At 49.0% G+C, this 16,192-nt stretch overlaps 1 protein-coding gene across 5 annotated transcripts in view; it reads right to left on the bottom strand.

The window, feature by feature from the left end:
* Nucleotides 1-3,075: 3,075 nt before the first annotated feature.
* FBXO34 (F-box protein 34) overlaps nt 3,076-16,192 on the bottom strand; it is a 36,819-nt gene continuing 23,702 nt past the window's right edge. For 3 of the 5 annotated variants that reach the window (XM_064511865.1, XM_064511867.1, XM_064511866.1), the window contains 2 exons: nt 14,620-14,815; nt 3,076-5,889 (listed from right to left, as the gene is read on the bottom strand). In XM_064511865.1, coding sequence (XP_064367935.1) covers nt 3,705-5,889; nt 14,620-14,696 — 2,262 coding nt within the window. In that variant the 5' untranslated portion in view covers nt 14,697-14,815 and the 3' untranslated portion in view covers nt 3,076-3,704. The remainder of the gene's footprint in view (nt 5,890-14,619; nt 14,816-16,192) is intronic. The other 2 variants (XM_064511868.1, XM_064511869.1) reach the window with 1 other exon arrangement.

Below are 16,192 nucleotides of genomic sequence, written 5' to 3'. Positions count from 1 at the left end.
TACAAGGTCACTTCAAAAGGACGTGAGCATGTGTTGTTGTATGAGGCAGGTAACTTGAAGTGAAATATTCTGTGTCTAAGCAAGGCAAAGAGCGCTGTTTGTTGGCAGAAAAACAGGCTCTGCCCACTAGAGCTGGGTGGCCTTAGCGGACCGAGGCTCGGTCATGCCCCCAGACCTGTCCTTACGCCAGGGTTCAAGCACAGACCTGCCAAACGCAGGATGGGGAAGACAAACGGCTCAGGGTGAGTTTTCAGCTCCATTTTCACCTTGCATGAAGTATGATTCACAGAGAAGCTCAGACCCTTCTCTGCAGTTTTGCAGCAGATCTCAGCAGGGGATTGTGGGGAAAGGACAGTGCTGGAGGCTGGCGGCGGGGGGAAGATGCTGCAGAAAACGAATCGGGGTCAGTAAGAGGGAGCTGAAATCAGAGACAGCATTTAGCAGCCTCTCTTTAGGGGGAGCAGAGAGGCAAGGAACAGGAGGGCATGCTGCAGTGAAGGTGGGACTGCAGGAGAGCCTGGCCCAGCATGGGTGACTTTTTCAGGGGTGTTCATGACAGCAGCGCATGGAGTTTAATGAAAACTGGAAACTTGGGAACAATGGAAATGTTTTTACAGTTTCTTCAGAGGCATATCTGGAAATTCAGTCCAGGCTCCGGCCCCTCCCAGGCAGGGAATCCAAGCACACAGCCCCAGCTTTATTTCTCATTTCTACTAAAAGCTGAATTTCCAAAATCCAACTCTGACTATTAAATATATATATATATATATATATATACACACACACACACACACACACACACACACACACACACACACACATATATATAGCCTTCTTGAGAAAAATAAGTGTATGGTCATTAACCTTGGCTTCTCCCTAAACAAGCTTTTGAAGAAACAAATCTGCACCTGAATTTGGTGCTTAAAAAAAAAAGACAAGACAGTGCAGGGAGCTCAGTTTAGCTACATTCAAAACAGACCAATTCTGGATGCAAAAGATTGTTCTGTAAACCAATTTTTAACACTAATGATATGCAAGAGGGATAGTTGCTGTTAATTGCATAATAAGTGATATATAAAACATCCCACTATACAGCTGGGGGTGGGGAGGGACAGGCTGTTCAGGGTAGAAAGCAATCAACCTCTTGCTATTTAGGCTGCCTTTGCCTCTAAGGAACAAAAAGATCCCAGCGATATTTTAAGTCTCATTTTTCCCCTCTGGTAGCCTTATTCAACAGAGGTGACCAGAATCTCACACCCTGTTCCAAAAAAAATGACCTCACTAGCCCCTTATCTAGTTGCAAAATATTTTCCTCTGCTGCTTCTATTTCAGCTTCGCAGGGACTTTCCTTGCTGCTGTCACCGAGGAGCGGTTTATCTCAAGTTTTCCAGAGTCTTGGGTGGGGGGCAGGAAAGCCGTTTCTTCGTCCTCTTCCTTAATTTAAATTCAGCTGAAGGCTTTTGCTCCTGATGGCTTTGGCAAGACAACTTCTACAGCAAGTTGTTTTGCGGCTCGGCTCACCCGGCCAGGCAGCACATCCCGGCAAAGCCTGTGCCCCGCTAGGGAATGAAGTCACACGTTAACGAGGGATCCTGCCTCGCTGCTCCCTCTCCGCGGCTGATTACGAGGCAGCCGCACCCTCCTTTCGATTCCTAATTTCATTCCTCCTGGTTGTCATAACGTCTGCTGCATTGCAGAGGTGGCTGAGCAGCCCCGGGGAGCGCTGCCCGGCACCCAGGACGGCGGGTGCTAGGTGCAGCAGGGACCGGGAAACGTGTCCCTTTTACATCTAGAGCAAACATCAATTTTACCAAAAGCCAATCTGGGGCAGTCAACGGCTCGTTTTTTTTTTTTTTTTTTTTTTCCCCTTCTCCCACAGACCTGCATCGTTGAGGGGGAGAATAAAAGCACGTGTCTTCAAAAGCATTCTGTCCTCACAGCCGCTTTAAAATAAAGTGACTTACTCCATGCAAAGCCACCCTGTTTTTAGGTGAAGCACAGGGACGTGGGGTGTTCAGACTGGCCACAGCCGTCAGCAGCTTTCCTCGCTCCTCCTCATGTTGCACCGAAGGTTGGCAAACAGGCAGAGCCGGCTACACGGCTGTCCATCCGCAGGCTGGGCCTTCTCCTGCGCGAAAGAGGGCTCCCCGCTTCCCACACGCTGCCTTTGAGTTTGCACGTCAGCGACGGGCCCGGGGTGAACCCCGTGGGAAGGTGGCACCAGCTCTTCCTGCACAAGGCGGAGACTGCGTTTGCTCCGGCCACAGTGATTTACAGGAGCCCGTCCTTGTTCTGAGAAGAGGCAGCCGAACAGCCACAGCACCACGTCGAGCCCAAACACTGCAGGAGCACAACTGCCACCCCTCCCTTGGCTCTTCTGCTCTGCAAAAGAGCTGCTGCTCCAGTTACTGCAATCACAGGAACATAACATGGCTGCTCTTTTGTCTGGGGTACCTTTCCAGACGCCAAAACTGTTTGCCAGGCACGAGGCAGGCTGTAACCAGAGGCTGAAGTCTGGCGCATGGTGCTGGAGGAGAGGAGAACGTCTCTGTGCTCTCAGCTCCCATTAGCGTTGCAGGAATTACCCTTCCTCTGCACCTCTGGCGGGATGAAGCGGTGCAAGGATCCCTCTTGCAAAGAAATTCCACGTACAGAAGACAGCAAAACTTCAGGCGAGTAAAACAGGTAAGTGTTGGTCACGGAGCCAAGGTAGCTCAGCTTCCATCCCTCCAGACACCAGCTCCAACCCCGAGCTTTCAGCGCACGAGGGAGCAGCCTCAAGCAGGACTCGCTGCTTCGGGCAGGTTTACACAAAACTCACGCTACGGTTGAGAAGCGGGACTGAAACCAGACAATCCCCGTTTCTGCAAACCTCGCACACCGCCGGCAGCAAGCCCAGCACCGGCCTTCAGAGCCACACGAGGCTTCGTCTAGCCTCTGCTGTACCCGAGGCTAACGGGAGGGAAAGGAAAAGCTGGCGTTTGTGAGTGTTACAGCAGGGAGCTTTCCAAGTCACTTTTTTAATATAAAGGCTAGATTTCTCTCTGCAAGATTGAACTACATCACAGCACCAAATTTATGCCTCATTTTACAGTATTTTTATTTTGGGGCAAAAAATGTTTTACAAGAAAGTCAGATAAGGCAGATCTAGAATGCACATTTTATTACAGTAAAAAAAAAATAACCAGACAACATGGATAAGGAAGACAAGAACTTTTTATATTCTGACTATACAATAATATTCCTCTCTTTTTATCCACTGCTGCACTACTATAATGTATCTGTTCTAGTCTAATTTTAAGGTTGTCCAGTTAAATTGTTTGAAGATTCTTTAAACAAGTTGACCTTTACCTATTTAGAGTTTCTTCTCAGAAACATTCATATATTATACAGGATATACAGATTTTTGAAACAAGACACTTAAAAACACGCACAACTATAGCCGCAACACTATCATAGCTGCATTGTAGTGATTACATTGCTCAGCCAGCTGTAGACTCTGTATGTACAATTAGTTTTTATAGTGTTATTTACATAGATGGACTAAAAGCTATCTTTAATCTAAAAGGTAAAGGCTCTTGTGTTTAAGTATGTGCAGTTTCATAGCCCTGTGAAAAACACGACAATTATATACACTGTAAACAGCACAAGGCATGAGAATTTCTTCCTACCCCAAACAATCTTGCAGGAAAAGTGTATGTGCACTAGTATTCCTCTTCCGCTTCAGCTCCCGCTCCTCTGGCTTTCTTATGAATAGCGCGGTTGAAGCTGTGGCAGGCAGGAACCCAATGATTGTCATGAAGACCTAGCTTACAGCCGGGGATGCCCTTCTGAGACCTGTGACAGCACATCCAGTACCCAGGCCCATACGGTAAAGCTTGACAGTATGGTTTAGGATGCCACCGGCACAGCGATACATCCCCTTTCACGTACTTCTTCTTGCACTGTTTGCAAGGATCCTCTCGGTAGCGGGGATCGCGGACCCAGCGGGAATCTGCCGGCCTTATGTTGTAGTATTCAATGATAAATTTGAAGTAGTAGCAAGTACATTTTAGAGCAACCAGACTCCTAGTAGGAAGCAATCCAAAGATCTTCACTATGATGTGGTGAGGCAGGAAGGCCATATACTGCTGAGGCTCCAAAAGCTGCTGGATTTTAAACCTGGTCTCCAAAAAGTCATGCGAGACCTGCCTTTTTAAGCAGGAAGCATCAAGTACTTGCAAAGCACCTTCTGTGGGAGGAACAGAAAGAGCAAATGGCTCTGCAGAGACACTGTTCCTGACACAGGATTTCTCAGATTCCAGAGCATCCTCATTTGGGGCTACTTCTCCTGGCTTTTCTTGGGTACTTTCCCTTAGTGGCTGTTGCTCTTGAGCAGCAGACTGGTCGGACTGGAGAAAAAACAACCTCCCCGGGAGTGGATCTTCACCAGAACTGGAGTTCAAAAGCTTATCTTTCCTGCACCCCTTCTCAGTCTTGGTGACTGATATACTGATGCATAAGGACTCCTTCCTAGCAGGATGCAGGTGCTGCTTGGGAAGAGTCACAGGCTCATTCGATGCACAATCAACGGTCGCGTTCTTGCTCTGCAAGGAACCCGGCGGCAACCTGGCAGCAGCCAGGCACGCAGACGGGAGAGCGCGAGGAGGCTCGATTCGCATTTCTGAATCGCTCCTGCCAGCGGTTATCGCCAACACGGCGTGAGCAAGTCCCGAATTCCCATTCCCCACATGAGTATCCAGCCCAGAAGGAAAAGGCTGCCGAGCAGAGGCGGCGCCTTCCCATAGCTCAGCGTCACCCAAAGGGCCACACTTCCCTCTGTACCCAGCCTCTGCTACCCCGGCATCTTCCAAACTTTCGCCCGGACCAAGGGCCTCAGAAGACTCCTTCCCAACCTCGCTCTCGGCCTGGGTGCCGTTGGCCAGCAGCACCCGGCCGACGTTTCTGCGGAAGCTGTTGTTCCGCGAGAGGCTCCCGGCCTCGCGCTCGCTCTGGCGCCGCAGGCACTCCGACTCCAGCTTGGCCACCATGTCCAGCACGCGCACGGGCTCGCTCTGCTGCTGCTCGCTGCTGCCGCAAGTCCCTTTCTCAGGGTGGACCTCGCACGCCCCCCCCAAAGAGAAGGGGTCCGAGCTGGGAAGCGCGCCTTTCAGCTGAGCGCTCGGCCTCGTGGTAGAAGCGGACGGGCAGGTTTTAGCGCAGTCCACCAGTAAAGCGTTTGCTCGCTGCTCCAGAAACGCCACCATCTCGATGACGGAGAGCGATCGGCCCGGGAACACGCCCTCGCCGTTGTCGTTAACGCAATGCACGGAGCAGTGCTCAATGCCGCAGGCGAACGGCTCCGGCGGGGAGCACCTCGCATTCGCCTCCCTCATTCTTTCCAACTGAATCCTGGCTTTTTTAAGATCTACCGATTTTTTCCTTCGCTTAGCTGCTCTTCCGTCGATATCCCACGTGCTTTTAATTTTCATGGAGCCTAACCGGCTGCTGCTGCCGCACTGCTGGGCTGCAAAGAAAGCAATTTTCTCCTTGGTATTGCCAGGCTTCACTACAGCCCAGACATCCAGAGGGCCTTCCCCTTCTTCTCCCTGGTGGATCGTTGCAGACAGGGCGTTCTTCTTTTCCCTTGCACTCAGACCATCTGCCGGAGCTTTCCCATTCATATTGCACATAGTATTCGGATAAATAATTCCCAGAGGCTTTCGAGATGGAGTCACGAGGGAGGGTTTTGGGAAAACGCTCAGTTTTGTGCAGTTGTTAGTATATTTTTCTTCTTGTGTTGCTCGTTGATGGCTCATAGGTGGACCTCGCAGGGAATCCTGGCTTATTTCTGGAGATCGCTCTTTCTTCTGTAACTTGAGATATGGCTTTAAGTGCATACCAGAAACCCTAGAAAAACAGAAAGGGAAGAAATTATAGCTGCAAAATATGCCTGCCTGGAATTAGAGAACAAGGCCCAGAGTAGGCACCGTCGTACCTCCCACTCCATGTCAAGCAGCCCACACCTCAAAAGGAACCACGGGAAAAGGGAAAAGCAGCAACCAGGCTGCAGCGTTCCCCCTTGGAGGACTTGTACTCACATCCTGCAATACAATTACAACCTTATGGATAGCAGAGATCTTCCCATTAGAGAAATCTGTTTCCATGGAGTTCCAAGGAAAACCCTCCTTTTTTTTTTTTTTTTTTTTTTTAAAGTTATATCCATTGTGCAACTATAGCTACTAGTTCATTCTAGAGTTAGAGCAATCCTTTGGTCCATTCACTTCTTAATCCAGCTGGCACACGTGGGTCAAAGGGTTTTTCTTGACAGTAGCTACCAGTTATATAAACTCTTTTCAACAGACAGAGAATGGTTAAAGCTGAAAAGGGAAGTTAGCAATTGCAATCGTATTGATCAACAGCAATCCCATAAAATATTCAGTCTCCTAATACCTCCCAAAATGAAATCTGTCCTTTAGTATGATGGTAAATTTGGTGTACTTTCCCATAAGGGTAACTGTGTTATATAAGACAGCTGCAAAAAGGAGAGGGGTTAAAAAAAAAAAAAAAAAAAAAAAAAAAAGGAAAAAAAGCAACAGAAGCATCAACTGTGGCTGAAGAGATCCACTTTCAAGTAAGTACTTTTATGCTTAAGGATTTAACAGCTGTGAAAGAGACACTTGGACACTGCTGACACTATAGCAGTAACAGCACTCGCACAGTGGTCCCAGGCACTCGATTCCTCCTTTCTAGTATACCAGGGGAGTAATTTTCAACTCAAAGCTCGAAAATGCAAAAGGTCAGGGCACTGCCACACAGGATCCAATTATCAGGAGACTTCAGGCTCTTCTCCCAGGACTATCGCATAAGCATATTACAGAACTATCTATAGATTACGTTTCCATGGTAATCTTTGAATTGCTACGATAAAAAGCCTCCTTTCTGAAACTGGAATAATCCACGCTTGTTAGTTTAAAAACAGCAAGTTCAATGCCACATTCATCCCAATGATACAGATACCGACACACTCAGGCACTGAACAGGGTTTCCCCTTAGCCCCCACCAGAACAGTTCTGTTGCTTTCTGTATTTCTAGTCTAAAAACTGCTTTGAATTCAAAACGTCAAACCGTAACGTCTATAAAGCTGGACAGGTTTATGGTTATAATCTCTGCAGTTAACACAGAAGGTGAGTCTTTACCTAGATGGACGCAGCCAAGAGTCCAGCTGGACTCTTCCCATCACGGCGCGATGGGACCAGGACACCCAGCTCCCAAGGGATGCCCTCTCCGACGCCCCACGGGTGACCCCGGGGCTGACACCCGCTCACCCAGCCCTCGGAGCAGACCCACAGATGGGCACGCGATGGCTGCAAGAGGGAAGTCGCTGGTGGCAGACGCGGAAATGCCGCACGAGCAACCCCGAGTACAGCGTACAGACCAGCTGGCTTTTAAGTAGATCTCCCCACCTATTAGCCAGGACTGTGGAGACTTGGGGTTTAGGGTCAGAGCAACCCATGGCAGGAAGGAGAGCTGAGCCAGAGAGTGCCACAGTCAGCAGAAGGAAGGCTGCAAAAGTAAGATGCTCCGTTTTCAACGCTGGCATAATACACACTAGTACGCAAAGGCAACAACTCAGCCAGGTATCCTCCAAGCCTGCCCAGGCAGAGGAAGCCTCTTGCACTAGAGCAGATGGATTACTTCATCTTCGTACTTCAAGCCTTCCCTTGAAGGTTTGGTTTCTTCTTCTGGCCCTAGTGATAAATGGAGGATGGACAGTAAGTCTGAGCAGAGAGGTTTTGGGGAGGTACATCAAAATGTTGGGCTTAGTTCACCTTTCCACAAGTGTGCATAAAACCTACAGGTTCCCCTTGGTCCTGTGCAGCACTTTGAAGGCCAGAAGGCAGAGACAGCAGATGATGCTGTGTTCTCTCCCCTCCCCATTTTGTACTGAGGGCACCACCTTGCTCTTTACAACCAGAGTGCTACAGCCACCTTCACTTCATCTACAGACAGGGGCAATAAGACAGCTCCCACGGCTGCAGATACGCCTACCTAGTCCCTGGGTTAATTCTCCATGCGTGTGTTAATTCCAGCTCTTGCTGGAATTGGGTCACCTCCTGCTTTAGCCTGCTTTCCAAAATGCAACTGAGCTATTTTGCTTTCCTTCGGAGCTGCATCTTAAGACCGCAATGATCTGATAAAATAGACCTTTGGATGCTGAAATAGATGCTTCAGCCTAATTTTCTAGAGGATCTGCCTCATCTCAGTTACACTTTCTAGCTCATCAGGGTCAGGCCACCAATGTGCTCAGGCAAGAGAGCAATCCAGAAGAGAAGCAGGCGAATCGCTGCAACAGCAGCTGCAGGGAACGGCGCCTGCAGTCCTCCCTCCTCCATCCAGAAGGGCCTCGTGGAGAGAAGCTTTTGGGCTTCCCAGACTACAGACACAAAAGCTTCGACGGCTGCTCACCACACTACCCTGGGGAGAAGAGGGGAACACAATTAAATACACAACTTCACATGTTGAAACCCCACAAGCTAGGAACAGAAGATCAAATTTCATCTGCGAGTTTTCACGTCGGGGTGCTTGAAAGATGAGCTGCGTATGTTTCTAAAAGGCTTTCTTCAAGCGATTTTCAGGAATCCAGCAGGACAATCGGTTCAACACCCTTCATTAAGAGGGACTGCAGATGGAGGTGAGACCAGGTATTAAATGAATAAGAACAGGACTAAACTGGTTGCTCCAACATGCTTAGAGGACATGTTCAGCCAGCAAAGTTGGTTCAGCTGCTCAAAGCTATTTCTGGTCCATGGAGAAAGACAAAAGGGTAGAGTTATGCCTCACCTCTTACGGATTTCTCTGTTAAGGTTGTATTTCCTCCTGTGTTTCGGTTAGTCCCTGGCTAAGCCAACAATACTATTTAAGGTTGAAAAGTTATAATTTACATAACAAAATTATGCCTTAGTCAGAAGTTTTACTGCCAGAATAATTGCCTCATTTGAATTCAGCATTCAGTTCATTGCACCGTTTTAACGGATCCAGAATTAAAGAAAGCCTCCATTTAATGGCTTCGGACAGCTACAAAGCAGCACTGCTAAGTCCCTCTGACCAACGGCATCGTGGTCCCACCTGTCTCCAAGTTTTTGGGCAGCAGCGAGGAGAACTTCTTTTTAAAAGGAGTTTTAGCAATGGGCCTTACCTGAAAGTGTTGCTTGGAAAAACAAGTTCCCTCCCTGACACACTTTGCTGTGAACATGAACAAGTAAAAGTTTTCAGACAGCTAACTCGGCTTCTCCCCTGCACCACGTCAGCAGCAGGTTTCATTTCTAGCTGCTAGGATGAGAACAGAAATTGCTTTGAACATGAACGGGAGCCCAGTCCCCACCCGCAGCCTACCTTCCTTCTGCAGCGTTTCAGCGCCCGCAAACTGAGAATCGTGGCAGCTGCGGCAAGGTTTTAAATATTTAAAAACACTAAAAATAGTTAAAAAAGGTAAAGTCAGTGACAATTCCCTGTGATACTTAACACCAGAATAACTCTGTTTGCTTTCCTCCACCCTTTAGGTTATCAAGCTAATTTTATCTTTAGAGACAACGACTTTTTAGAAGTCTGTGGAGTAAGCACGGGCAGCGTTCAATCCCAAAAGCGCAGCTTTGAATTGCTGATAAGAGACAATTCTGCCAAGAATCATCAGCAGGGAAACAACGAGCAGCGCTGTCTGTTCAACAGTTATTCCATCGTTAAGCCAGTGAAATAAAAGGGATGGTTTTCCCAGTACTAATGAACCATGTCTTGGGCACGCAGGAAAAACAGAATACTTAAACTTCTAGAACGAGCTTGCTGTTTGCACAAGTTGACAGATATAAAATAGATGCATTCAGAGCTCTTTTCCCTACCGAAGGAAAAGCCCATAAACTGCGGTCCCAAGTGGACCAGAACCCTTCTGCATCCTTTTGCATTTACATATCTTTACAATCACAATGGCCTAAACATAACAGATTTGCTTCAGTGGAAATCCCAGTGCTGGAGAGGAAAATCTAGCAGAAAAGATGCGGTTTTCACTACTCTTTTCCAGGGTCCAGAGATCGCCTACACGTCCCATCGTGCACCTCGGGCAGGGATTCCCACAATGCCCTGTGAAACGCAGAGATTTCCTCTGGCCAGCAAGAACAAACAAGCAAACAAACAAACAAAGCACCATAAATGTGAATAGCACATCCACACTGCAAGTTTTCTGGGCAAAGCACCGGAAGGTTTTATTAAGACCAAACTTTCAATCAAAAGCCCAAAGTTTCCTGGGGATTTCTTTCTGTAAACACTAGCTCCAGCCTGCAAAAGCGGCTGGCGCTGCCGATTGCACGGGCAGTGCCAACTAGAGCGCTGCACAGACCCTCAGGACATCCTAACGAAAGGCCTAAGCCAAAAGGAAAAAACAACAATAATAACCTCTGGCGAGGCGTCTCTCTTCCCTGGCATCCATTTCTCCATGTAGAAAACTTAGCTCCTCCATAAGGGATACAGGCATTTATGGAAATCAGAGCACTGTGCAACAGTTAACTGTGGTCAACGGCGTGTTATTTCTGGAAGGACTCGGAGGGTCCTTCAGGCCACGTCCAGCCCCGTGCACCGCCGGGGCAAGGCGAGGCAGCCCACACGCTGCTTCAAAGGCATTCCCGGGATTCTGCCGGGCGGGAAAGCCCCGGCCGAGCAGATGGGGTGGACGGCGCGCTGCTACTCGCTGCACTTTGCTCCGGTGCGTGGCAAGCGTCCAAGCTCGGAGAAGCTCCAGACCAAGGGGTGGTTCAGCTTCTGAGCCGCAGAGGAATCCGATTTTCAGAAATGCCGCTCCTCTGCGGCGCTGACTTTGTACCAAAGCAACTGCTTCTGCCCCCCCGGCGCCTGCCGAATGCATTTACCGGGAAGCGGGGAGGATTTTCGCCGTGGCAGACCGTGCAGGTGAAGCCAAAGGTAAGTGACTGCCGAAGCAGCGCTTCTCCAGGGAGGGACCTGGAGCAAACCTGACGCACGGGGGCCACCGCTTTGGTCAAGTGACCGCAAGGGGAAAGAGCGGCTGGGAGAAGCTGTGTCCCGTCACCTGGAATAAAGGCTAGGTATGCAGAAAGAGCTTAGGAGCCAAAATGCAACGTAGCTGCCTAAAACTTAACGTTGGATGCCCCACAGCCCACCCAACCACGTCAAGACGTTCAACCTGACCTGGGAGGGCTAAGGGGGGAACAACACACAAATACAGCTACACCCAGGAGCTAAAAGCCATGCCTAGATCCTAAGGCCTTCACCAAGCTGAGAGTTTTCAGTGACAGATTGCACAGCCAAGCTTTACGCACAGACTAGATACCCACGTGCTCGCGTTTGAGGGCTCCCACCCATTAATGTGCTTTAAACACATTTTAAGCAAACGCACACCCATATGCCCTGCAGCATAAGCCACGGTTGCCTCAGCCATCTTCTAAATTTTACACGGGGAAAGCAGAGCGGCGTCCCTTTGCCAGGCTTTTGTACAAGAGCACATACCATGAAGCGGATGACGTTGAAACCATTCTTTGCTCAGCCTGAGGAAGCTCAAACCCACGTTCCCTCCTTCCCAATCGTACTACGGATGACGCAGGGATGAAATAACGCAGAGGGGAAGAGCATCAACAGAAAAATTGGGTATTCGAGGTTATGAGCTGCCCCCAAAACACTTTGCTCAAAGATGATGGGACAGCATGCATGCCTGGCACACAGCAGACTACGGGATGAGAGGGAACCACGTGTACAAATCTTCTCAAGGAAACACTGAGGAGAAGGACAGCAAGAAAAAAAGTGGTGGGTTTATAGGGCTTCTGCTCAGAGTTGATCAAAGCTACAGAGAGTCCTGATATTACAGAAACAGAAAATTTTTCCTTTCGAAAACATTACCTTCCTTGACTTAACATTCATTCTCCAATTTGTTAACTGCAACAGGGCCAAGATCATCTTGGACACCACGGCCAACACATGAAACAGCTAACGAACCAGCACAAAGTGACGCTATTTAGTCTTCAGCTTTGTACGTACATAATGAGAACATATGAAAGGCTGCAGAAATTAACCTTGGATTGCACTAATTACGAGGAGACTCAAACTTAAAAAGAAAGACTAAGCAAAAACAGGTCTGCAGGCAAACCATCAGTTTGTTCTTTCAAAACTCAAGACCTAAGGGAACCGGTTCACAAAGTCAGCTGGACTGAGGTATAGAGGATTTCACTGCAGACAACTCGACCCAGGAGGCCTCCTCCGGGAGTCAAAAGGCATTTCCATTACGCAGAACACATCCCGAAGCAGAGCAGAAGAAATTCCCACTGAACATGCCACTACCTTGCAAAGGGTTTAGGAAGCACGCACAGGTTTCAAATCACCTGGAAAGTTTTATCTTAGAGATCAAAAAGCCTAGGAATAAGTGTGAGAACTGGTGAAGTGTTAGTGCCTATAAAGATATTAAAAATAAAGAAACAGTAAAAGTCAGTTTGTGAGAAAGGATGGGACAAATGGAGCTGTAAGCAAGGTCGGGGCAGAGATAGGACCACTCTAGGTAGACCCCCAAATAGTCAATTTTTGAGTTTGCTTTGGTTTTGAAGAGGGGTGATAAGGTTGAGCAGGAGGGCAAAAGGCCAGGGTTTAATTTGAACAAGAATGGGGAAGCAACCAAGAGAAGCAGAGGGACCTCAAGAAGCTTCATGAAAATTGGAAGGAGTGGCTCATTTCAATTTCAGCATCCAAAATAGTTAAGATTCACAAATTACAGGCCAAGCAGCAGGAATTTTTAACCTCTTGAGAGGCAACCATATTTTAATGGGTTAGGCAAACGTGTTGCACATATTGCAGGTGACACTGCAAGGGAGAAAAAGAAGAGAGAGAGCTCTCGGCCTTGACAGGCCTGCTAGCCTGACTTGAACGTAAAAGGCATTTTGCAAGCAGAGAGGATGACAAAGACACAGAGAGAAGAGGGGAGAGGAAAGAGTTCGATATGCTGGACTAACCTGAGGGCTCTCAAAGAAAATAATCTTTCTAGACAAAGGACACATACAACATCTCACCCGCATGGACTTCAGGAGTTAAGAACAACCGCAGCACAAATACCGCAGGTGCACTGGTAGGAAGGAAAGGCATTACCAATGCAGAGGAGGAACAAAACACCAAGTAACATAAACGGGACAGCATTCTAAAGTGCCGATGGTGAGGCTGGATACCGAGAAGTTTTGGAGGCACCTAAGAAGGGCGGATTAGCTCCCACCATCTCCGCGACGCAGAGGCAAACGGAGGCAATCCCACGATAACACACCTCCGGCACCGCAGCAAGCCCCTCCTGCAAGATCTCCCCGGCACTCGGCACGCGCTTCTGGCCGCGGCTTGGAGGAGATGCGCCCAGGTCGAGAACGACGACGACAGTCAGTATTTACGACGCTACTAGAAAACGCTGGGGCTGTTTAGCGCAGCAAAACCGTGGCGGAGGGAATACAACTGCTGTTTGCAGAGTACAGCGAAAGGGTAAACCACAGAGACAAAGCACTCCCTAACAAAAAACAGCAACATAAGCATGGGCTCCAAGGAACACAGGCTGGCCCCAGCACTCAGCCTAGGAATCCGAAGAAGTTTCTAACCGTACAGTTAGATCTGCCACATTCAGCAACGGCTTGATCTAGGGGAGGAGGGAGCAAAATGTAGTTGTTTTTAGGCTAGACTCCTAAGTTTACAAAACTGGATTATGTGAGATACTGCCTGGGAAAGCAAGGGGCTGGGTGACCCAGTAAGTCTCTTCCAGCGCTAAATTACTATGAGACCAACGCCGCGAGTGCGCGCTGTCTACCCAACCACAGGGAGCAAAGGTTAACATCTGCTTTAAACCCACACAGCTTTGGGAAACCAGAAAGTTGGCTCTCATCCTCCAGATTGAGGAAGCTTAAGAGCCTTAATTTCAGAAAAAGGAAAAAAAAAATCCTTTTTTTTTTTTTTTTTTTTTTTGAGTAGCTTGAACTCAAACTGGCGTGTTCCCGCATTTGCATAAGGACAAGTTGTTCTGCGCGGTGTTCCTATAACGAGATGCAGTGAGAGGCGTTCACTTAATTGTCACATAAGCACAAGTGCTCGAAAGCAATCGTGCATTTCTTATTAAGAGGCGGCGCAGGAGAGCAAGCAATACAGAATATAAGCTTAAACTAATCTAATTACTTAACTCCGCAGTGAGGCAGACCGCTACAATGATTGCCAGTACTTCACTTGCTTTAAGCTGACTGCCTGTGTTAAAGCCTACTATGGCAAGCCATTCTCCAGCTCAGTTTTACTTCAAAGCCATATTCCCAAATTAATTTACAGCTGTTGCTAAAAAGAAAAAAAAAAAGAATTAAAAAAAAAAAAAATCAAAGGTTTCTCCAAGTACTGTACCAGCTGCAGCGGATCTGTAGTTGTCGTTATCAAATAAAAATGTCAAAGCACATTTCTGCCCTTGAGGCATTACAACATTTCACTTAGAAACAAAGACTAGCCCAAAGCAAGACTTCGGTCCAAATACGCGAGCGGCACACCGGAGAGCAGCAAAGCAAGGCGAAGGCCCGCTCGGCCCTGGGTGTTTAACCAGCGACGGCCCGGCCGGTCGGCTCGTACCGTTTGACTTGGAGGAAGGGCGAAGCCGTGGCGCCGAGCGGTTCCCTGTGGAGGCCAGCTCTGCAGGAACTCCTCATCGTCACCAGCGCTCCCGCTAAGGCACGCCGTCACTGCCGGTCCATGCCGCCGCGGGCCCGAGGCGCCCTCATCGGCTCGCCGTGCCCCGGAGCGCCGCCGGGGCTCTGCCGCCTAGGAACTGAAGAGACGAGAGGGAAACAAGGGCATCGCGTGAGACAGCAGCAGTGACTGAGGCACAGGTCTCCTTCCAGAAGCACAAAGAGGGGAATATATATATATAAAAACATACGCACGCACACAAGCCGTGACGCCGCCCGGGAGTTACGTTCGCGCGCTAATCAGAGCGGCGCACGGGCTCAAGGGAGGGACGCGAAGCGAGCGGGGCAGCCGGCGAGGGCTGCCCTGCCTCTGCGTCACGCGCGGATAAGGCGGCGGAGCCACCGGGACAAGGCCGTCCCGCCGTATCTCTGCCGCGCGCGCGGGGGCTGCCTTCGACGCCTCGGCCTTGGGGGAGAGGCTATCGCCGCCAAATCCACGCGCTTCGACGGTGAGGGACCAGCAGCCTTCGAGCTGGGACGTAAGAGGGAAAAGCGACATGGCGAAAGAGCCCTGGAAACACTCAAATGGTCCAGCTCAGATAGCCTTAAAGATAGTCTGCTTCCCCCGGAGAGGGCCGTGCGTAACGCAGGGATGCCATTCGACCACGCTAACTGCAGAGCCGTGACCCTGCGGTATCGGTGATTTAGTGTAGCAGGTTGCTCCGCCCTTCTCGGCAGCTTTGCCCAGTGCTCGGGCCACTGCCCTGTCCCTACAGTGGTCCCATCATCATCGTGGTGTACAACTCAACACTGCCACTAAGCGCTTCTCCTAGCCTGGGAAGTCCACTCCAGCCTGGCAGCCACGCTCCCGAGAAACGGATTTTGGGATGACTTTCCAGGCAGAGAAGCAGAAGGTGGTTTAGATCCAGCTGACTTGGTGGGTCAGCTATAGCCACTTCGCAGCTCCTCGAGTGGTGGGGAAGGAGAGGTTAACCGTTTGCCTACGTTTGAGTAAGCGGGAGCCTAAAATAATATATAAAATATTATATAAACACATTCCAATCTTCATGAAATATGTGCTGAACTCTACACAACATAGAAACGTGTTGGACCGAGAAGACCGAGGCATTACGCTGGTAAAGCTGGAGGACCATAGCGTGCCCTCTATTCCACTAAGTCACAAAAGCCAGGCCTGACATTGCCCTCAGCAGCAGCAACCAGAGCTTTCTAGTTAAACATCATCTTCATTACACTAAGCACAGCCTCTAACAAGACCACCTGCAAGGCTGAAACAGAGGCAACAAAATCAGCAACATAATCAAAATCCCTTTAGTTTTGGGCGCTGTAAAATATACATCCACAAGCATGACGCAAAATATACATGCACAAATGCACGGGGAAAGCATGTGCCTAGTGGTTTATGAAAATTAAAAGTTAAACACAAAATCATTACTTTCCCATGAACCATCAGCAAGAGGCACTGAAACTCTGACTTTTATCCAAGCTTTTGTCTGGCT

This window comes from Dromaius novaehollandiae, chromosome 5 (assembly GCF_036370855.1).
Source record: "Dromaius novaehollandiae isolate bDroNov1 chromosome 5, bDroNov1.hap1, whole genome shotgun sequence".
Taxonomy (NCBI): domain Eukaryota; kingdom Metazoa; phylum Chordata; class Aves; order Casuariiformes; family Dromaiidae; genus Dromaius; species Dromaius novaehollandiae.
The sequence above is the reverse complement of the archived record's forward strand: the minus strand, read 5'-3'. Positions and strand labels throughout refer to the sequence as shown.